This window comes from Drosophila ficusphila, unplaced genomic scaffold, assembly GCF_018152265.1.
Source record: "Drosophila ficusphila isolate 14025-0441.05 unplaced genomic scaffold, ASM1815226v1 contig_106, whole genome shotgun sequence".
Classification (NCBI taxonomy): Eukaryota; Metazoa; Arthropoda; class Insecta; order Diptera; family Drosophilidae; genus Drosophila; species Drosophila ficusphila.
Genome location: NW_025063993.1, coordinates 7,932,548 through 7,952,773, shown reverse-complemented (window position 1 = coordinate 7,952,773; position 20,226 = coordinate 7,932,548). Strand labels below are relative to the sequence as shown.

General features: G+C 41.7%; 5 protein-coding genes across 9 annotated transcripts; 2 read left to right on the top strand and 3 right to left on the bottom strand.

Moving 5' to 3' along the window:
• The first annotated feature begins 108 nt into the window (after positions 1-108).
• Positions 109-17,426, top strand: LOC108096270 (alpha-tubulin N-acetyltransferase 1). Of its 3 annotated transcripts, none has more exons than XM_017197731.2 (7): positions 109-640; positions 11,682-11,876; positions 11,972-12,127; positions 12,182-12,577; positions 13,053-13,215; positions 15,545-15,603; positions 16,293-17,426. In XM_017197731.2, the coding sequence occupies exons 2-7, from the start codon at positions 11,770-11,772 to the stop codon at positions 16,810-16,812; spliced, it is 1,401 nt and encodes a 466-aa protein (XP_017053220.1). In that variant the 5' UTR covers positions 109-640; positions 11,682-11,769; the 3' UTR covers positions 16,813-17,426. The 3 variants fall into 3 exon arrangements, with proteins under 3 accessions (XP_017053220.1, XP_017053221.1, XP_043065021.1); XM_017197732.2 differs by lacking the exon at positions 16,293-17,426 and adding an exon at positions 15,704-16,189 and having other exon boundaries at positions 114-640; XM_043209086.1 differs by lacking the exon at positions 109-640 and adding an exon at positions 11,368-11,389.
• LOC108096276 (phosphoserine phosphatase) lies at positions 2,375-3,677 on the bottom strand. Its single transcript, XM_017197736.2, has one exon. The coding sequence runs from the start codon at positions 3,373-3,375 to the stop codon at positions 2,557-2,559; it is 819 nt and encodes a 272-aa protein (XP_017053225.1). The 5' UTR covers positions 3,376-3,677; the 3' UTR covers positions 2,375-2,556.
• On the bottom strand, positions 9,773-11,184 carry LOC108096273 (cuticle collagen 10). Its single transcript, XM_017197735.2, has 2 exons — positions 11,140-11,184; positions 9,773-11,076 (listed from the first exon to the last, which is right to left on the bottom strand). The coding sequence occupies exons 1-2, from the start codon at positions 11,165-11,167 to the stop codon at positions 10,094-10,096; spliced, it is 1,011 nt and encodes a 336-aa protein (XP_017053224.1). The 5' UTR covers positions 11,168-11,184; the 3' UTR covers positions 9,773-10,093.
• LOC108096272 (mediator of RNA polymerase II transcription subunit 15) lies at positions 13,624-15,258 on the top strand. Its single transcript, XM_017197734.2, has 4 exons — positions 13,624-13,879; positions 13,937-14,047; positions 14,101-14,733; positions 14,797-15,258. Exons 1-4 carry the CDS (start codon positions 13,778-13,780, stop codon positions 15,025-15,027), a joined length of 1,077 nt encoding a protein of 358 aa, XP_017053223.1. The 5' UTR covers positions 13,624-13,777; the 3' UTR covers positions 15,028-15,258.
• On the bottom strand, positions 17,396-20,095 carry LOC108096277 (cleavage and polyadenylation specificity factor subunit 5). Of its 3 annotated transcripts, XM_017197738.1 has the most exons (6): positions 19,981-20,095; positions 19,710-19,908; positions 19,382-19,646; positions 19,000-19,165; positions 17,695-17,809; positions 17,396-17,632 (listed from the first exon to the last, which is right to left on the bottom strand). In XM_017197738.1, the coding sequence occupies exons 2-6, from the start codon at positions 19,853-19,855 to the stop codon at positions 17,611-17,613; spliced, it is 714 nt and encodes a 237-aa protein (XP_017053227.1). In that variant the 5' UTR covers positions 19,856-19,908; positions 19,981-20,095; the 3' UTR covers positions 17,396-17,610. The 3 variants fall into 3 exon arrangements, with proteins under 3 accessions (XP_017053227.1, XP_017053226.1, XP_017053229.1); XM_017197737.2 differs by having other exon boundaries at positions 19,710-20,084; XM_017197740.2 differs by lacking the exons at positions 17,396-17,632; positions 17,695-17,809 and adding an exon at positions 17,867-18,824 and having other exon boundaries at positions 19,710-20,085.
• Positions 20,096-20,226: the final 131 nt, after the last annotated feature.

Below are 20,226 nucleotides of genomic sequence, written 5' to 3'. Positions count from 1 at the left end.
GAATATACAATATACTTAATAGTGGGATTTAATATTTGTGCATCATTTCAACATTAAAAAATCCCATCGCTAAGCTATCGATAGGTCAATAAGCAGCTTGCCATCACTGTGTTGCAAGCCAAAGCTTCGCAACTGGCTTTGAAGTTAGCCATTCACCCCCAAAAAATCTGAGCTCGCCGCAAACGCCGTTCAGTTCCTCAACATCAGTTTTTAACCGACTTTCGAGCTAAGTCCACGCGTTACGGCCATCCGCCTATTGGCTCCAATTTCCCACAGCGAAGCGGCGCGTATACATACATACACAAACAAGAAACCACCAGGTGTTGAATTATGTGTTAGAGCAAAACAAATAAGGAAGTACGGAACAGTATTCTCGTAAACATTTTGGTCGGACTGAAACAAATTTCAAAATCAATATAAGACACCCACCTCCCCCGCGAGTGTCTAAGTGAGTGAGAGAGAGAAAGAGATACGCCCGCATCTCAACGCGCAGCATCCGTAAGAGAAAATTGCAGCAAAAAAGCCGGATTAGTGCATCCATAGGCGACCACTGGAAACTGGAACGTGCAATCCGTATAGCCGTGAGATATATTTCCAAGCCCAATTTAAATCCGTCAGAGGTTGTTGTTTCGTTGTTGCGGTAAGTCTACCTTCGTCAAGCTTTCTGTTTACGTTTTATGCCATTTTCATATCCATTTCCATTCCGCTGCCCACCGCTTTCGCATTCGTGCCACTGCCGTGTGGCTCAGTGGGCACATAAATAAAACATCTTTACGTCATGCGACGGAGCTCTGAAGTCATTACCAAGAGACAGCAGCGTCCACTGAGATAATTCATTTGCATGGTATTCTCAGCGTAACTTCTACCAATTCACTATTTCTCATATAGCTGTCATTAATATTTCGAGCTTGCCCTGTCAAGTTACATATGAAAAAAGAATGAGACAACAGCGGCTGCTACGTTCCCATAAAAAGTGCGTCATCTGCATGACATATAACAGTAATACTTATATTATTAAAACTAATGTATCACAACATAAGTAGTTATCTTGCAGTCCCAAGTATTTTCATGGCACAGAAAAACTTCGATAGGTATATAATTAGATATTTTAGAAGTCCCGAAACGATAGAGTAAAAGTTAAAGATGTTTTACTGTAGTGCCCAAGACAAGTTATTCATTAGGGCTGCAGGGCATAAAAGATCCGATTTGGGCGCCTTTCATTAGAAGGTGATCTCATCGGCGGCTGCTTTCTTCCCGTTCTAAGTTTGACTGCAGCCTGGCCTTAATTCACGCCCCTATGCCGTTTAAACGGCAGTCAAAGCACGCCTAATATGGTCCACATTTAAGCTGGCTCAAAGCGTTTCCCGCAGCCAATTAAACACGATGACGTTGACCGCCAAACCACCCGTTCCATTCATGGATTACCGCCCGATGCTTGACACCCACGATTCGGCCTTGCCGTTGTTTTCGCTTGCCAACTGTTTTTAACTCCGCCGGAGTCGATTACAGCAATTGATAATTGCTCAAGAAGGCGTTGTTTTCTGGTATTAGTGGTCTTTGGAGCCGGCAATTTCTGGCACCTTCGTGCTAAAATCAAATGGAATGCAAGCTGCTTGGGCAATTAAACGCTTGGTCTTCAATCGCAAATGATGGAAAAGCTGGTTATGATGAACCATAAGGTTTACTATATGATTTTGCCTTTTATTATTTTTTGTAATTTTTTACGTTATTTTCTTGGCCTTAAGATTGTGAATGAAAACAAAATATAAAGCTTATGAGAAGCATTAGTTGTTTGGGAATTCGGTCACAAATACTTGGAAACCTTGTTTGTACATTTTATAAGGTAATCTTATTTCTGTTAAAGGGCATAAAACAGCGTCAGAAATCTAAACTAGGTTCGTATTTGGCATGAACTTTTGCTGAAAGCATAAAGGCCCTTTCTTTTGTTTTTGTATTTTAATAGACTACTATTAAAGTTGCTAATTGCTCCAAATGGCTACGAGTTAAAATCATTCAGAGGTTTTATTGGATTGCCTATTGCTCAACCTACTTCCTAGTCTTCAAAATAGGAAGCCTTGATTGCGAGACTTTTACCATGATTCGATATCCACTGAATATTGCATTTAACTTATTACAGCAAAAATTGTTATTTGTTTAATAAGATTTTTTTTTATTTACCTTTTCATTTTAAATTTAGCTTTTGGTTGCTTATTGTTTAACACTTATACTTGATAAACCTTAAAAAGCGGCGCACCCTGTATTTTTACAAATTGCGCTGCGTCACTTAAAGCGCGCGGTTAACATTCTCTGTAGGAGTTAACATTTTCTCTGTAGGAGTTAACATTAACAAAGTCACCTCGTGCGGTTTCACTTGTTCGTTTTTCATTATTTTACTATCGCTTTTTATTGTTATTTAGTTACGAACTATTGTACATACATTCATTTAAACACATACATGGACTATAACATGTGCATTACTAAGAGCTATAACACGTTGATTTCAAATACTAAATTCGCCCTCCCCCGCCGTTGATACAGATTTACGTATATATCATCTCATTGCCCCATCAGCTGCTCAAAGTCCGTTACGTAATACTGGGCCCGACGATAGACCTCCGGTCGAACGACATTGCCACCAAAACCAATAAAATAGTTGGCTGGCGGTACGGCCTCCAAATCGGTGGCTCCATCTCCGATCATGGTGATGAGGGAATCTTGATTGCTATCCTTATTTTTTATCAGGGCAATAGCCTCGGCTTTTCCACCGGAACGCGATGTTGGCTGATTGATGTCAAAACTATCGTATTCGCCCATATAATCGAACAGCATTTTGTTGGCATAAACATTGGTTAATGGGATACCCAATTCATTGGCCACGGGCGCAATAAGGCTATCGAATCCGCCGGAGATCAAATAAACCTGTTTGCCTTCCGCCTTTAAGTGGGCCACGAAACGCTTGACGTTTTTGCTCAGTGTGCTGGGCCTTTCTTGAATGAAGTCCCGCACTTGCTGCTGGGTGGGCCGAATTATGTCTAGCCGGATTTTGAGGGCATCCCGGAAGGTCATCGCACCGCCCATCGCCTCCTTTGTGACGCGGGCCACTTCGCTTCCTTTGCCACAGAACTCGGCCAACTCATCAATGCCCTCCTCGCAAATAACGGTGGAATCCACATCGAAGCAAACGATCTGCGACTGCTGGATGACCTTGGCCGCCAATTGAGGCTGTTTGGGTGGTGTTATGGCCGAGGCCACGGTGGTTTTGGCCGCCCCGCCCGACGTACCGTTGCCATTGCAATTCAGCTGTTTGGCCAACAGATTATGGCCATTTGTGGCTGCTGCAGCGGGACGCGCCAAACTCAAAACTGAACCACTCATCTTCACCGGCGTACACGTTGTGATTTTTTCGATAGGAATTATTTTTCTATCCAACCGCTTGACGTAAAAGCTTCGGCTTTGTTTGGTCCCCAAAATTTTCCGTTGCTTCTCTTTTCTTTTTTTGTGTATCTCTTGTGCTTTTGTGTTTTGTATATGTTTTCTCGTTTCTTTTCGCACACGCGCTTCGCGTTGGCTGCTGCTCAGCTGTTTATTGTTTTTGTTTGATAAGTGGTTTTAATTTGTGTGCCAGCGGGTTTTCTTTAGTCGAACTGCTCGCGATGACTGATTTTTCACAAGTGACTCAAAAAGACTCGATCGCCCTTTTAAAAAAAAACCCGCTCAACGCACACAAAAGCGGTTTCTCTCTTTCCGTTCTCTTTTTTATGTCTGACCACACCGAAAGAAAAATTTGATTGAAATTAAGTTCTCTGCTCGTACGGACCACACAGAGAAAAAACAGTTTAACTATAAATTCTTATTAAATTAAGATTTTTAAACATTTTACGTCGACGTTTTCGAACATTTTACTTTAAAATACTAACAATTACACGTTTTGGCAAATTACAAAGTTAACAACTACTTGTTAAGCTAATTTTCTCTTCGTGTAGCGATCGAGCGATAAGTATTACAAGTGTACGAGAGAGAAATGTGTGTTTTTGCTACAAATTAACAACAGTTTTCATTCAGCCGTAAGTCCACCACGACTTTGGGATTACCCTTTCTTCGTTTTTTATCCGAGAATAACACTCAATTCATTTAATCAGCTTCAATTGAAAGAGCGAATTGCTTTGGGTGAAAATAAACCTTTGAACCCAACATGTGCTGCATGAATGCGACAATGTCTGCTTATCACAAAAAATATAAACAATGAAAAATTATGGTTTAGCTGTCATTAAACCCGCGACACTCGAGTGCTTAGAAGAACCGCCTAGAACTGGATTTGCCAGCAGCAGACCATCATGCCTTATCTTTGTGGCACCATTTAACTATGGGTGATTTCCAGGAGACGGGGTTTGACCAGACATCGAAAGACTACCTCAAAATTATCGACAAACAAATAGCAAGCATGGCATTTATGACCCCAGTTCTAGAAAGCATGACTAGTAAAATTTACAAACGGACAGACTTCGATCTCACGCACTCACAAAACTTAATAATAATAAATCTTCTCGTTAACTTAACTTAATCTTAGATATTGCTAAAATTGAAAATTTGTTTTTTATCAAAATTGTTTCTTAATCGATCCATTCAAAACAATTGCTCTTCAAGGTTGACTGTATTTCAAATGCCGCTTATCGATTTTAAACCTCAGTGTACCTTTTGGGTCTTGTTGATCGCCGTGTTTTCAATACTTTCATTTTTGCTTTCATGATTAATCATTGATGTGGAAAATAACCGAAATTCCTGCTGATTATCGCTGGAGTAAGCTCTAAGTATTTTTAAAACGGCGGGAATTATATTTTAACTGTCCGATTCTGATGCAATATCAGGCAACTGTTGCAGTTATTATGTATTAATGTAATCTGGAGAATCTTCTATCATTTTTTCTCTTTTGATATCTCTTTATTTGTTTTCAGTCTACAGCAATTAGATACAAAACAACAACAAAAAACGCGGCGTGTGCAATGCAAGCGGCAAAAACAACAATGTCGGATGAAAATGCAATTCCCTCTGCGGTTTCTTGTTGTTGTTTTTGTTATCGTTGCTATGGCAATTTTTTTGTTCGCAATTGTAGAATAACAAGTTGTTTTGGCCGTTCGCGATCGTTCGTTTGTGGTAAACAGTGCAAAACAACATAATAAACGGTGGTCAGACCGCAAAAAAGTATTTCATTGCCAACAATGACACTTTATCGATAACGATAAAGAATTCATTGCGTGCTGTGCGTGCATGTGCATGTTTGAACATGTTCTCATGCATATTTAAAGCTTACCTCGGCCAGTGACTTCCACTAAACAAAACCGTAAAACGTTGACTGCTTTTAATTGCCGTTGCCTTGAGCGACAAAAGAACCCAAGAAGGAATGAAAATCTGGGGGAAATAATAGTAGAGAACACACCTGTACCTTTACCTGACCCTGTCAACGGCTGCGGCACCTGTCGTTTTCCTATTTTTCGTTTTCCAGTTTAAGTTTTTCCTTGCCTAGGCAACTGGTCTTGGGTTTTTGGTGCTCCTTTCGGGTCTGCATTATCGATTGACCTTGTTGCTGCATAAATTTTCCAACAAGTCCTATTCACTATGTATGTAGGTATATTTTCCTTGGACTCACAAAGTATAGAGGTAGGCTCGTCACCTGATCTGAAACGCATGGCAAAGTACCTGAGCTGGCTAATTTATTATGCCCATTGAGTGCCTGACGCGATAATGGTTTCTAATTTACCGAAAATGTATTGGGCAGTTCAAGTTCTGTAAGTCGAAGCCTTACAAATGTTTTGGACATTTAGAAAATACAAATAGTATATTGTGAGCTTTAACTCTTTTGACTCAAAGAATTAAATGTATTGTTTAAAAATTACATACATAAATACATATGTTATTTGATTGAAAAATTCCCTTGCAAAAGTTATATCAAAAGTTACATTTTTTATTGTGTTTCCATTAATAGCAACATCGAATATAGTGAGGCAGTTAACAGCTGTTTGGTAATTGAGCCCCTGACCACACCCCCAACTATTTTACCTCCCACTTTCAATCAAAAAGCCGGAGGCTTGCATAATGACACGACAGTTTGTGGGATTGTTTTTCCAGCCGTAAGCTGATAGGCTGGGCTTAATAGCTATACAGTTCTAGACTGAAGGCTGCGTGAAATTGCTGTATTAATTTTCATCACCAGGCAGATTAATGGGGAAATGACTATTTATATTTCGCTTTGCCAATTGTCTGCACCTCTCGATTGATTTGTTTTTCCACAGTTGTTTCCATGCCGAGTTGTTGTTATTTTTGTGGGGCTGTCTACTGATTAACCGTTCGATTGTTTGTGACGATCCCTCCATTTTTAATTTCTAACACTCGACTTGTTTACGGGGCAGCACGCGATTTTAATTCCGCTGATTAACTCTCTCACGCTCTCGTATGGAATTACACACCTTTACATATCAAGTTTACGTGTGCAAGAGAGACAAGCTCACTTGACACATTTACAAGTGGAGCAAAAGAGGGAGCCCAAGAACTGCACTTGTCCTCTCCCTCTGACTCCTTTTAAGGTGCGTGGTTTTCTTTGTCGCTCTCGTTGTTACTTTGGTTTTTTTTTTATTGTTTTGTCGTCTTGTATTTTTGTTTTGCATCGCTTGCTGTTGGTTCATAAACAGTTACAAAGTGGGCTGATTGTGTATGGCAACGTCAACGGTTTCATGCACTGAAAAAATAAACAACCATCGCAATCACAATAACAACAACAAGGTAGTCCCCTTGCTGGGGGGCCTTAGACATGTGCGACTTACAGTTGAGGATGCAAAGTTAGCACCAAGAATTTGAGATCTTCTTTAATGCAAAACGAACGTTGTGACTTAATATTATTAAAAACAAGAAAGGAAGCTAGCTTCGGCAAGCCGAAGCTTATATACCCTTGCAGTCATCAAATATGTCGAACAAAACTCATAAAGGCTAGACAACATCGAAGCTAAGACGATTTTTCTATTCATTTTCCATATTTTTGACTATAGATCATATGGGAGCTATACGATATAGTTGTCCGATTTTGATCAAATTTAATTCGTAATTCAAGAGTCGTAAGAAAACTCTATATTCCAAAAATCATACTTGTCTGATGAAAAACAACGATGTTATAATTTTATTTCCATTATTTCTATATAGATTTTTCGATCTTTCCTATGGCAGCTATAAGATATAGATGACCGATTTTTATGAAACTTTTTTCTCAATATAGACGTTGTTAAAAACTTTATATTCAAAAAATCATGCTCGTGGGATAAAAAACAACGATGTTATCAATTTATTTCCATTAATTCTATATATAATTTTCGATCTCTCCTATGGCAGCTATATGATAGAGTTATCCGATTTTGATCAAATTTAATCCGAAATTCAATAACAGTTAGAAAACGCCATCTTGAAGAATTCAAGTCGATCTGATCAAAAACAACGGAGTAAGAATTTTTAATTTCATTCTCTCGTATGGGAGCTATCCGATATAGTCGGCCGATCCGGCCCGTTCCGACTTATATACTGCGTGCAATAACTACACACATTTTGGGAAAGTTTCAGCGAGATAGCTTTAAAACTGAGAGACTAGTTTAGGCAGAAACGGACAGACGGACAGACGGACAGACGGACAGACGGACAGACGGACAGACGTACAGACGTATTCCGATTCTACTCGTGATGCTGATCAAGAATATATATACTTTATGGGGTCTGAGGTGTCTCCTTCACTGCGTTGCAAACTTCTGGCCAAAATTATAATACCCTTTGCTCTGCAAGGGTATAATTACGGTAGTTCAAGATTAAAAATTCCCTGATCTTTTTTAAAGTTTTTATTATCTAGAAGCTTAAAAAAGTAGCAATAGTTAAGGTATTTTTTTTATGACTTTTCTAGTGCCATTGCCTTGAGCACAGCTGTAGGTGTTGTTGATATGTAAAAACGTAATGGAAACACGTCATTTGCCGACAACGTCTTTTCTGTTGCTATCGCACTGGAAACTCGAGCAGCGCTGCTAACTGCGACGCCAGCAGAGAGTTGTTTAACTTTTCCCCTGACAAAACCGTAACAAAGGGAAAAAGTTTAGCTGCCCGCCTCCATCAAAGGTAATTACAATTGAAAGCTCTGCTCTGCGTTATCGTTTATTCTCTGAGTTCTCAGAGTTCATTGCACTTCGCAAATTAACAAAGGCGGTAGTGGCATGCAACCGACTAACGTTTGTCCTGACAGACACGCCCCCGGAACAAAAGTTATATTCCCAGTTCTGTCAAAAAGGATTCTCCGCAAAACGCAACAGTTTCGATTGTAATCCGAGCCTAATACGATGATTTAGGTCAACAGGCGGAGTCGCTAACAGAAGCAAAAATATGCAGATGACGGGGCTATGCCCCCAAAAATACACTTGCCCAATAAAGTTTAAAAAATTGTATATATAAAAAATTGTCTTTTTTGTTTAAATGTAAAAAACAATAATCATGATCAAATATCCGAACCAAATAAAAGTTAAAATAGATTTTCGTAAACAGTACTACCCATACATTTTTTTTTCGTCCTCATTGAATGATTTTAGTATATGTGCCACAATGCAATTAACTCGGTTTGCGCTTCTGAACATATTTAGTGTCCTTGTATTATTTCGTGAAGAATCCCAGTCCAAACTTTTCAGATATTGAAAAGGGTGATCCATACGTGCAGATCTTAAAATGGAGTTCAATTGATTGGTCCCTGCAAGCCTTTGGAAGATAAATTTATCCCCTATCGTCTAGAAGACACTTCTTAGTCACTTCTGGAAGATAGAAAGACGATAGAGCACATTTTACAAAAACAAAATACACATCTATCGCCTAGAAGTCACTTCTTAGACACTTCTGGAAGATAGAAAGACGATAGAAATTTTTGGAAAAAAAGAAGAGTTTTTTATCGCCTAGAAGTCACTTATAAGTCACTTCTGGAAGATAGAAAGACGATAGAACACATTTTACAAAAACAAAATACACATCTATCCCGAAGAAGACACTTCTGAGTCACTTCTGGAAGATAGAAAGACGATAGCACACATTTTACAACAACAAATATACAAAAAAAAACTATCTTCCAATTCACTTCTGGAAGTTGATAGGAAGATAGTAAAGCAAAGGTCCCAAAAATTTACCGATATTCTGGTTTTACTGAACATTTTTTTGTATTTTCCTTTGACCCGCGTACTGATTTTGCTGCAAAGCGTCAGTTAGTTTCTAGATTGCTGACTTGCCAGTTCTAGTCTGAAAATTGTTAAGTGTTTAAAGATATTATTGCGTCTAACAACGCGTACAATGCCGGAAAAAATGCAGCACATGTTAAGATCAACTATTTTTTATATAAAGGTAATGCACATCAGTTTCTAAATATGCTTTTCATTTTAATAATATTATTTGTTTGTTTTCTTTTAGAGTTTACATTTGTTAAATTTCTGGATGATTCAGAGCTGAAAAATCAAAAAATCTTCCATCAACAGTTCATCGGGTGTACAAGCGTCGAAAATATACAAAATTATATTAAAAAAAATATATTAACATATGTATAAGTTATTATATTTAAAAAAAAAATTAAATTTTTAATAAATATAGTAAAAATATTTTCTATTATTTTTTTCCAATTGGGAATATTCTTCTGGGTAACTTCTGGAAGTGTCGCGGAAGTCACTTCTAGAAGTGTCGCGGAAGTCACTTCTAGAAGTGTCGCGGAAGACACTTCTGGAAGTGTCGCAGAAGTCTCTTCTGGGGGGTGACGCAGAAGTCACTTCTGGAAGTTTCGCGGAAGTCTCTTCTGGGGGGTGACGCAGAAGTGTCACAGTTCTTCCCGACGGACGTCACTTCCGCGATCCGAAAGCGATAGTCGCGGAAGATAGTTTTATCTTCCAGAAGTCACTCAGAAGTGTCTTCCGCGATAGAAAAGGCTTGCAGGGAAGTATTTGCTTAGTAGTTAAGGATTCCTCGTGTTGAGTAGGACCTCCCGTCAACTTAGTTCGATGATTAAGTCCAGGCGGACCAATTGGTAAGTGAGGGGTATTCGGATGTATCTCTATATGGTGATTTCCTTTTTTTTATGACCCGGCGGACAACATTTGAGCTTAGGTTTCTTTTTTGCCTTCTCACATCCCGGTCCACAAGGTCCTCCGGGGCCTCCTGGGCCGCCAGGTCCTCCGGGTCCGCCCGGTCCTCCAGGCCCGTTTGGGCCACCAGGTCCCCCCGGTCCTCCAGGACCCCAAGGCATTCCTGGTCCTCCCGGTCCATTAGGTCCTCCCGGTCCACCAGGTCCTCCTGGTCCCATAGGACCCCCGGGACCTCCAGGACCTCCTGGTCCCATAGGGCCTCCAGGGCCATTCGGGCCACCTGGACCATTGGGACCACCTGGACCTCCAGGCCTTCCACATTCGCCTGGTTCTGAAGTAGTAAACTCTGAAGGCAATGTTTTTGTTGTAGTTGGTGTTGGAGTAGTTGTTGTTGTAGTTGGAGTAGTAGTTGTTGTTGTAGTTGGAGTAGTTTTTGTTTTTGTAGTTGTAGTTGTTGTTGGTATAGTTGTAGTTGGAGTTGTCAATACCCCGGGGCATTTTTCACCAGGTTTACACCAACCACCTAAACGGCAATAGGCCCCCAGGGGCTGAGGACAATACTCGCCAGGATGGAGCCAGCACTGCACTGGCGGAGTAGGAATCAGGCACGAGGAGATCCAAGGTGGACACGTGTCTTGCCGTGGCCGGCCGTAACAACCTGGTCGCCACGACGGACAAACGTCTGGCTGCCAGATCTTACAGGGATCTCTTTTGATAGAGTCGCAAATCTCCAAAAGATGGTTCTGAACTTGATCTTCGGTCATCTTAGAGGCACTTTTCTCCAACGCAATCATCCTATTCTTTGCCTCCGCCAACTGGGAAACCGATACCGGATCCACGGTTAAGTTGTGGGAATTAACAGCCACTTCGTGAAAGAATCGGAACTTTAGCCTCGTTTGTTGGACCGTTAGAAAACCCATAACAGTTAGAAGAAGCGTCCCTTCCGAAAGACCTTTTTTTGGCAATGGAAGTAAAGGTGTCAGCTTAAGTGGTCCCATAAATCAAACTAACATACCATAGAACAGAACAGCACAAAGCCTCATGGTTGAACCTTTCCCTAGGACTGGTGTTTTGTTTATAAACGTTTTAGTTTTTTATAAATAAAATCTAAACCATATAATTCGTTTTGGATGACTGGTTAATTATCCGCTTTGTTACGGATTTTAAAAGCTATTTATTCTCCTTATTTTTATAAAACTTTTGGTGAAATAGGTTTTACCTTTTTTCTTGCATTTTCTTTTGGGAATGCGCATTTATTTCTAAAGGTATTCTCATACAGTCTATCTTTACATAGAGATTTATACGTGTGATAAAAAGTTTAGGCTCTCAAGCTTCCAATTTTTCCGAGTGTACACGTGTGGGCTTGCATCTGCTGAATCATTGACAAAGGCGGTCGCCGGGCGAAGGCAACAACGATTGGCTTGATTGCATGTGCAGCGATTCCCACAGCGAAATAGACAAAGCCGAAAGCCAAAGTCGGCATCAGATAATCAAATTGTTTGCGCACCGCTTTCGCAACGCTCCATTAAATTCGCGATTCTCATTTCTCAATTGCAGGGACTGTGTACACACACTCGCACACACTAAGTAGACCAAAAAAAAAGCAAAGAGAAACTAACTAAGAGAACAATCGAGGGCCAGCATAATGGTGGAGTTCCGCTTCGATATCAAGCCGCTGTTTCCGCAGCCAATTATCAAGGTGACATCGAACCTCCTGCCGCACACCTTCCGCGGCGATCGGCGTCAGTGTTTGTGAGTATTGAAATTGTACGCGGTGTGGGATCCCGTTGGCTTGATCCGACTAACCGATACCCTTTCCACACTCACTCGCCCACGCACGCATGCAGGGATGCCACCTCCAAGATGTCGGAGATCATCGACCGGCTGGGCCAACTGTCGGCGATCTCGCAAGGACTCAACAAGCCGGTGACCACGGCCCAGCGCCTGAGGATGTCCGATAACCAGACCATCTATCTGCTGGCGGATAGTGAGGCGGGACACAAGTAAGTCTTCTATAGCTTGTATGTATCTTATAATATATTATGTATCTTTTCCAGCGGTGCCGTCACGGGACTTCTTAAGGTGGGCACAAAGGATCTCTATTTGTTCGACGAAACCGGACAGACGCGCAAGGTGGAGCAGGCTCCGTCTATTTTGGACTTTTACGTCCACGAGTCCCGTCAACGTGCCGGCCTGGGAAAGCGTCTCTTCCAGACGATGCTAAGCGAGGAGCAGTGGACGCCACTCAAGTGCTCCGTGGACAGGCCGTCGGAAAAGCTGCTGGCCTTCCTAAGCAAGCATTACGGATTGAAGCGAATCATTCCGCAGGCGAACAATTTCGTACTCTACGAGGGATTCTTTGACGATGCGGCTTCGGCGAACGGACATGGTAACGCCCACGGCCACGCCCAGTCGCCGCAGCGCAACCAGAACGGCCTGCACATCACAAACAGGTGAGGAGGCGTCGCCTTCCTTTGATTTTTCCCACCTGGCGCAGTCCGTGGCAATTAAGGCGTTGCTTTCGCCGCTGCAGGAAACATTTCACTTTCGGCCTCAGTTGGCCATTTCTTTTGGCCCCATTTGCATATCGTATGCAAATCGGACTCTAGATTCGTTTGTTTGCTCGCCGGTAGGAAGCCCGCCGATCGATAAAGCTCGGTCCGAGTTGATTAATGACATCGCTTTAATGGTGGCCTGTTGCTTGCATTGCCTCTTTATCCCCAGTAATCATCATTCAAGACCAACTCATAAGTTAGCTTACTAAAAGAAAACCTCAAAACTTTAATGGTTCACATTAAGGTGATAGCCATAAATAAAATTGTAAACAATCTATTCCATTCTTACCCTATATAATCAATGTGCCTAACTCTTTCTCCACATATTGCGCTAACCCATAACCAAAATGATAACCAACCACATCGAGAACAGTCCTAACACACAGCTCTTTGGTGCTACTTACCTGGGCGAGGATTCTAATCGGCGGCGTGGCTCCCAGCAGCAGACAACACCAAATGTGCTGCTCCAGCAGATAACACAGATCTCTCCGTCCGGACGATATGGGGCACCTCGTCCCACCTGCAGCATGGCCGAGGTACTATAATACTTTATTTAAATCTAGTAATTACAAACCTTGTTTCTGGGAATTTTGAGATATTGGTTATGGTTTGTAGAATGGTCTTAATTTCCTAGAAAACATAACGATAAGTTGTTTTAATTTAGTTGTTTATTTATTTCATGAGTTGTGGACTCATATAATAAATGAGCTAAGTATAAGAATTTTATTTAATTTTTTTAAACTAAACTTTTTCTTATGGGATTTCTTGCTTAAATCCAAGACAATCCATCTAGAAAAAGAGACAATTTCATTGTTTCTAATTCATATGTGAAACCACTTTATGTATAACTAACTATAAAAAAAAAATCAAAACCTTAGCTTGCCAGGATTCGGGCTCCCAATCTGTCAATTGCAATATTCCCACCTAGCTTCGGCTTTACTTCAGTTCAAATTTATACTCCACATCAGTCGGACAGCTCTTTCGACTTTCTATATACAAAAATATTTGTATTTTATATGTTTTTTAACATATAACTCGTTTCGACGCGATTTGTGCCAAGTTCTTCGTGTGCCTTGCTAATTTCCAGTGATTTAATTTATGGATGCCAAACGTGGTAATGCCTCTGGGGCACGCCAAAGCGGAGGCGGAGGCGGCGGCGGTGGTGGTGGTGGCTATCATGCCTCCAAGACGAGCGTGGCTGTAAGTTGGTCGAATAAAACTCTCCTCCAGATGATGACTGAATAACTTGGTTTACAGTCACGCCATGGCGCCAATAATGGCGGTGGCGAAGGAGGTGGAGTAGCCATGGGACGCAAGCAGGTCAGCCAGGTCAGTCTGACGCCCAGTCAGGCCAGGAATTCGGAAAATGTAAGACTTGCCCGACTGATTAGGAGTTACACGAATGACAAACCCAATCACAGCCCCTCAAGAGTCCATTGGATGCCTTAAGCCGCAGCGGTCCCGTGCGCAATCAGAATCCTTTCCAGCGACGATCCGGCTTGCAGGATGTGGACGATGCCTTCCTTGCCTCAAATGCCTTTGCCCGACCGCCCAGGGTTCGTCATTCTGGATTGGATAGGGACAACCTGCCGCAGGCAGCTGCAGGTGGAGGAGCTCCTCCTGGTCAACAGGGCACAGCAGCAATGGCTCCCATCCGCGTTTCCGGGGGTCAGGATCCCAATCAGCAGCAGCAGCAGCAACAAATACAGCAGCAGCAGTATCAGCAGATGCCTCCAGCGGATGCCATGCAACAGCAGCAGCAACAACAACAGATGCCTCCTCAAGCGGCGGTTGTGCCCTCGCAGCAACAATTGCAACAGCAATACATGCAACAACCGGCTGCCGGACAGCCAACGCGTATGGAGCCCCCACCGTCGGGAAGGGCTCATGTCCACCAGCAGCATATGCAACATCAGCAGCAGCAGCACATGCAACAGCATGGTGGCTACGAGCAACAGCAGCAAGCGACTCAACCAATTCAGCAGCAGCAGCAGCAACAGATGCAGCAGCAACATCAATTGCAGCCGCAACACCAGTTGCCTCAGCATGGATATGTAAATATAATAACCTTTTTGGAGAGCCTTGGAAGGGATATAAAATCCATCTGACCCCCACAGCCTTCCCAGCCGTCGGCAACCGGAGCTCCGCAGGCAACTCAGCCAACAGCAACTGGAGGAGCAATGACTCAACAAGGAGGCGGCAATAATGCGCCCAGGGAAAACGGAGGGGGAGCTGCAGCACCACCCGATGCCGAGATGTGCACCACTTGTCCCAACTGTCAGACCACCATTTATTTAGTGCGAACCCCGGAGCTTGGACATGGAGACGCCAGTCTACCTGTTCAGTAAAAAAAAAAAAGAAAATCGATCCAGAGTGAATTGCACCAAATTTTAAGTGCTTGACTCTACGTTTTATTTTGGAAGCTGTTTTGTTTTATTAGTGAAGACGATTTAAAAAGTATGTAACGACCTGGTTAACACAAATCTACCTTTTAGAAACCAATAGTTGACAATGGGCAACATAAAAACATTTTGGTCTAATTGGTAAACACTTGTAAATAAAGAAATTCAGGAGTAAAACATTTGCTTTAACTTTTACCAAGAGTGGGTCAACCACTTTTGGGGTGAAGTCACCCCAAAAAATCAGGGGGTGATATTTTGGCTGCGTGCCAAATGGTTGTTTTTCGGGGAAACTAGTTTGCGTTTTGTACCTAATATTTATACTAAGTTGTAGGCCTGGGAATTAATAAAGAAATTCGTCGAAATGTGTGGCCCACAAAATGGCAATTAATTTAAGTTAATAGACAGATCTTATCTCCAATTGTTTTCACCGCCGAGTTTGACCTAATAATTGATTCATTTTCAGATAATTCATGCTGGCACCTCGAAGGGTGGAAAAGGCAACGGCAGTGCGGAATCGAACAGGTAAAACCGCACTTATTTTCCCTAATATCTTCTTTTGCATTATCATTTTGTGTATGGTCTTCATTTGGGTTTCATTTTACTCTTTTCGTTTGTCTTTCAGAATCAAATAGATAAAGCCAACCCCACAAAAATTGCACACGGCTGCTTCACATACAAAAGAAATAGAAATCAGAACTAGATAAACTGAAATGTCAACATAATAACCAATTGTACAAAGCTTTGATTTTAGCCAATTATTTATATTATTTCGCCTAGTTAATTTTAAAAACGATGAATTTACTTAATGTACGAGCTAAAGCAGATGAAGCTGCACTTGCCGCATGCCACCACCCACCACCAAAAACAAAACCACCACCACCCACAACACAACATGAAAACAACCGAAGCAAACAAGCAAACAAAACACTCAAGCAAAAAAAGATAGCAAACCACTAAATCGGAACCGTTTACACAAGACATACAAAAATACCTGACAAATTGTGATTACAACATATAACTTATCATTTAACATTTAACTACATAATTGTTGGTCGTAACTTATTTTCGTTTTTTTTTCTCGAGCAATAAAATCAATGATATTAATTAATTGAATGTTTATAAGCGTTTGTTTTTGTTTTTTTTTTTTTTTTTTGTTTATTAGGAAATAAAATAAAGATTAGTTTTAATCAATTTGAAAACTCTTCCAACAGCGGCAATGGCAATCCAGATCTTGTCGAAATTGCAGAGCAACTGCAGCGGCAGAGTTTGGCCGACTTGGAAGTGAACCACTTTGAGCCGGAACCGGAAGTTGAACCAGAGCCTGAACCGGAACCGGAACCTGAGCCGGAGGTGATTACCCCACCATCACCGCCGCCAAAGAGTCACACTCCGACTCCTCCGACCGTGCGATCGCCCGAGGTGGCCGAGAGCATCGTTGGCGACAACCGGAGACCACCGGCTTTCCAGCTGAGCAAGCAGCACACGGGCATGAAGAATCGCTCGTTCGGCGTCGGAATGGCCGTGATGCCCAGCAGCAAGATGGAGTTCGATCAGATGGAGCGAGAGGACTTCGGCGTGGTCAAGATCAACCGTCCACCCGGCCACGAAGTAACCTCACCGGGCCAGGACAACACGGATGCCATGTCCACCGTTTCCTCCGGCGGCGGTGGTGGCGGCCTCACCGATCAGGGCTACTACGATCTAAAGTTCTATCACAATAAGTTGTGGTAAAAGCCACAAGGCGAAGAAAAAACCACGCAATATTTGCTAGCATCTTTTTGTACGTGTGGCATAAGCATAATTAACAAAATTAATCTAGACAGTAAGAATCTATTACCTAATCGAAATAATACACCAAACGGTTCCTGTACTTCAGTTCGTTGATTTTGTTGTGAGCTTCTTCTCAGACTTTTGTTGATTCGTTCATTTGTTACAAGCCACGCACTCCAAAGAGCATCTGTAAACCTAGATCCTCACGATTTAATGTTAACAATAGCAAATTGAAATGTAGATCTAAAACTGTCGGTATTGAGCTAGATAATTTTCAAACATAATTTGTCTTGCTTTATCAACGACTTTGCTTTGTACCGTGTAATCGCAAAACCTCTTAATGTTATTCAACCCGTGTGTATCTTCCAATTACAGAAAACGCGAATATTTCGAACAAATCTATGACGAGTACATGCTATAGGGAGAGCGCCAGTTGGCCAGAGCCCATCTTCATAACGATACTCAAAATTTTCTCAAAAACGGTCTAACATTTAGTTTATAGAACACACAACCCCCAAATGCAAATAGATTAAAGACGAAGATATACAAATAAAGCACAAATTTTGTCGACTCTATTTGCCAAGTGAAAGGGACTGGCTTTCCATTTTATCTGCAATACAATTATGTACGTTTTACACACACACACATGAAATGGAAATCTACGGGCTGATCTGGGGTGCTGAACTTTCTAAGGTAGACCTTTCGTTGGTGCTTCACTGCTGCTTAAATATTGCTGGACGTTGATTCCTCCGTCTTCCCTTACATGTAGATGAAGTTGAACCTAGAAACATATGAATATATTAGTGGTACGTCTGGAAAGTAAGGTATAACAGAGGAGCTTACCTGCAGAGGGCCTGCGGAAGGGATGAGATGATCGGTCCATAGCCTTGCGAGTTGTCGTATAGCTCGAACAATGGCGCAGCAACAAGCTTATAATTTTTGGGCACAGCAAATAGTGCTAGATTACGGAAAACGATAGAGACAGAATTCATGTATGTAGAAATAGCAACGAGTATTCAAATTCACAGAATATATGTATTATCTAGGGGTATTACAATCGGTTGTACAATTTACATATTAGGATTTCTTTTGCTGCCATATGATATAGAGTCGTTTTACATTCATAGTTAGATTCGTTAGACTAATAACTAGGATTCGCTCCGACTCGCAAAGCAACTCGCACTTTGCTGGCTCAGTGACGTTTCCTAATTTTCAGACATGAACATAATTTCCATTAAGAACAACATTATACATGATATGTGAGGTTCGATTTGTGCCCTGAATTGCCTCAGCCGGTGGGACTGCAATTCAGTTCAGCGCACATCGAAGGCATTACCATTAGCATGAAACGGAAAGTTTAAAAAGTATTTTGCTTGTGTTTACATAAACGAGTGCTTAATTTAAGGAGCGACTGGCGACCTGGCTGACCGGCATGCACGCAAATCTGCAAGACACGCGAGATTTGGGCGCATTAATGCGATAGCCAGCAACGTTACAATGCTCTCTGCTGCCTGCCCGGTGGATTCATTTCGATAATACACAATTGGATAAGATGAACAACACATGACACTTGACAAAAGTAAGAGTAGAAGCTAGGAGATAAATAAATATGTAAATAGAACGATAACATGGTCGCGCTCAGTCTAACAAGTATGTCGACATATTTACAAAATTAATGTACAAGAACAATATTTGGGTTTTGAATGACAAGAGTCGGAAACAGCAAAATATGCCAACACGCAGTCCTGAGCAAGAATACAATTTACAATTGGACTAGAATCAAAACTAACTAAGACGTCGCGTGCGCCTGCTTGCTTTGCGATCTGTTTGTTTCTTTTCTGTTTGATATGATCTGTTTGCTCGATTGTTGTTCTATGGCATTGCACTCTTGAGAGTAGAGTTGGGTAGATACGACACACACGGCGCTAATGGAACAGCTCAGGGTACATCGTAACTGGCGTTCCCGTCCGTATCTAAACAGCATTAAAAAGATATGACATGAGGTTTGTTAGCGTATTCGGTTTTTGGCAAAAAAACATCAAAATCTATAGGTTATATTAAATTACATGGAGAGATGGATATTCTGGATACACTGGTTTGCTCGATATACCCACGCGTAGAACCCTAAAACTACTTGCGGATATTTACCCTTTTCATGCAGCTGGACAAGGAAAAGACGCTTGTGTTCCTTGGGTTTGGTGATGTGCGGTGGAATGTACGGGTATTGCGGTGGCTCGAAGTTCGGCCGCCACCAGTTTCCAATGGTGTCCTCAACAATCCACTCCTGCTTCACGCCGTCCTGACGACCCAGCGTCTAAAAAAATTTATATTTATGTTAATTACCTAGTGCAAATGATTAAATGATATTTTATTTAAGAAAAACAAACAAAAAAATTTGAGGAACATTTTCTCAAATTTTTAATTAATTAATTTAGTTTAAAGCCCAACTCAGACAGATATATGGCTTGGGTAACTGCATGACCTATTTCCATTTCGGGCTCTATTTGGTGTTTATTTATTCAGTGCTTACCTCGGAGAGCAGTCGCTTCAGGCCCTCAACCTCATCCTCGCCAGCGTTTAGTTCGCCGCCGGGCAGTTTAAAGAATGTGGTGCCAAGCTGGAGGAGCAAGACATGTGGCAATCCATGCTCATGGACAAGGAGTACTCCCTCGACGGATCGTCGCATTCCAATGCGATCGAACTCCTCGCGCATTCGCTGGAATCGTGACGGTACAGATGGATCCTTTTCGAAGAGTGGCTCTTTGGTACCGAATGTGTAGTTAGTCAGGGGGTATCTAAAATGTATGAATCTTTATCAGAACAAGAACCCTTCAGATTGTGGGTGATGTAGTTCTCACAGATTTATGGTGCGATTAATGGTCAGCGCTTGGTTGGTGTACTTCTGGGTGCCGTTGTTATTGCTGGCTACTGCATCCGCTTGTCCTTGACTTCCGCGGCGCGGCCATCCGGAGCCCGATTTGTTTGAGACTTGCGAGGACGCCATTTTGTTATACACACACCGCTAAGTGAAAATTGCGGCTCGAACTGGACGACAAACTAAGAAATCAATATATTGCGCGATGAAAACTTATTTTCCCACAATAGTCGAATATTAAACTGTTTATTTACAATTGTGGCTGTCAATTAAACCACGCTTTGGGCCGTTTTCTCTTAGTTTTTGTCCAGCGCTTGTGCAAAAAATTAACCGGCTGGACCAGGGCTGCAAAAGTATTGATTATGTTCTTATGAGCGGAACCGGTTCAAGAAATATATCGATTTGTGAGTTACATATAAGGAAAGAAAAATATTTATTTATTGGATTTGTTGAAAATGGTTTTATTATATTTTATGTCAAGAGGTTATTTAAAGTTTAAA

Coding starts and splice junctions, on each gene's coding strand:
- LOC108096273 (XM_017197735.2), bottom strand. CDS start 11,167: ATGAGGCTTTGTGCTGTTCTGTTCTATG. Junction 11,077..11,139: donor TTGTGCTGTTCTGTTCTATG/GTATGTTAGTTT, acceptor TGCCAAAAAAAG/GTCTTTCGGAAGGGACGCTT.
- LOC108096276 (XM_017197736.2), bottom strand. CDS start 3,375: ATGAGTGGTTCAGTTTTGAGTTTGGCGCGTCCCGCTGCAGCAGCCACA.
- LOC108096272 (XM_017197734.2), top strand. CDS start 13,778: ATGGATGCCAAACGTGGTAATGCCTCTGGGGCACGCCAAAGCGGAGGC. Junction 13,880..13,936: donor CCTCCAAGACGAGCGTGGCT/GTAAGTTGGTCG, acceptor CTTGGTTTACAG/TCACGCCATGGCGCCAATAA. Junction 14,734..14,796: donor AGTTGCCTCAGCATGGATAT/GTAAATATAATA, acceptor TGACCCCCACAG/CCTTCCCAGCCGTCGGCAAC.
- LOC108096277 (XM_017197738.1), bottom strand. CDS start 19,855: ATGGCGTCCTCGCAAGTCTCAAACAAATCGGGCTCCGGATGGCCGCGC. Junction 19,647..19,709: donor ATTAATCGCACCATAAATCT/GTGAGAACTACA, acceptor CATACATTTTAG/ATACCCCCTGACTAACTACA. Junction 17,633..17,694: donor CTTCCGCAGGCCCTCTGCAG/GTAAGCTCCTCT, acceptor ATATGTTTCTAG/GTTCAACTTCATCTACATGT.
- LOC108096270 (XM_017197731.2), top strand. CDS start 11,770: ATGGTGGAGTTCCGCTTCGATATCAAGCCGCTGTTTCCGCAGCCAATT. Junction 11,877..11,971: donor GGCGATCGGCGTCAGTGTTT/GTGAGTATTGAA, acceptor GCACGCATGCAG/GGATGCCACCTCCAAGATGT. Junction 12,578..13,052: donor GGCCTGCACATCACAAACAG/GTGAGGAGGCGT, acceptor CATCGAGAACAG/TCCTAACACACAGCTCTTTG.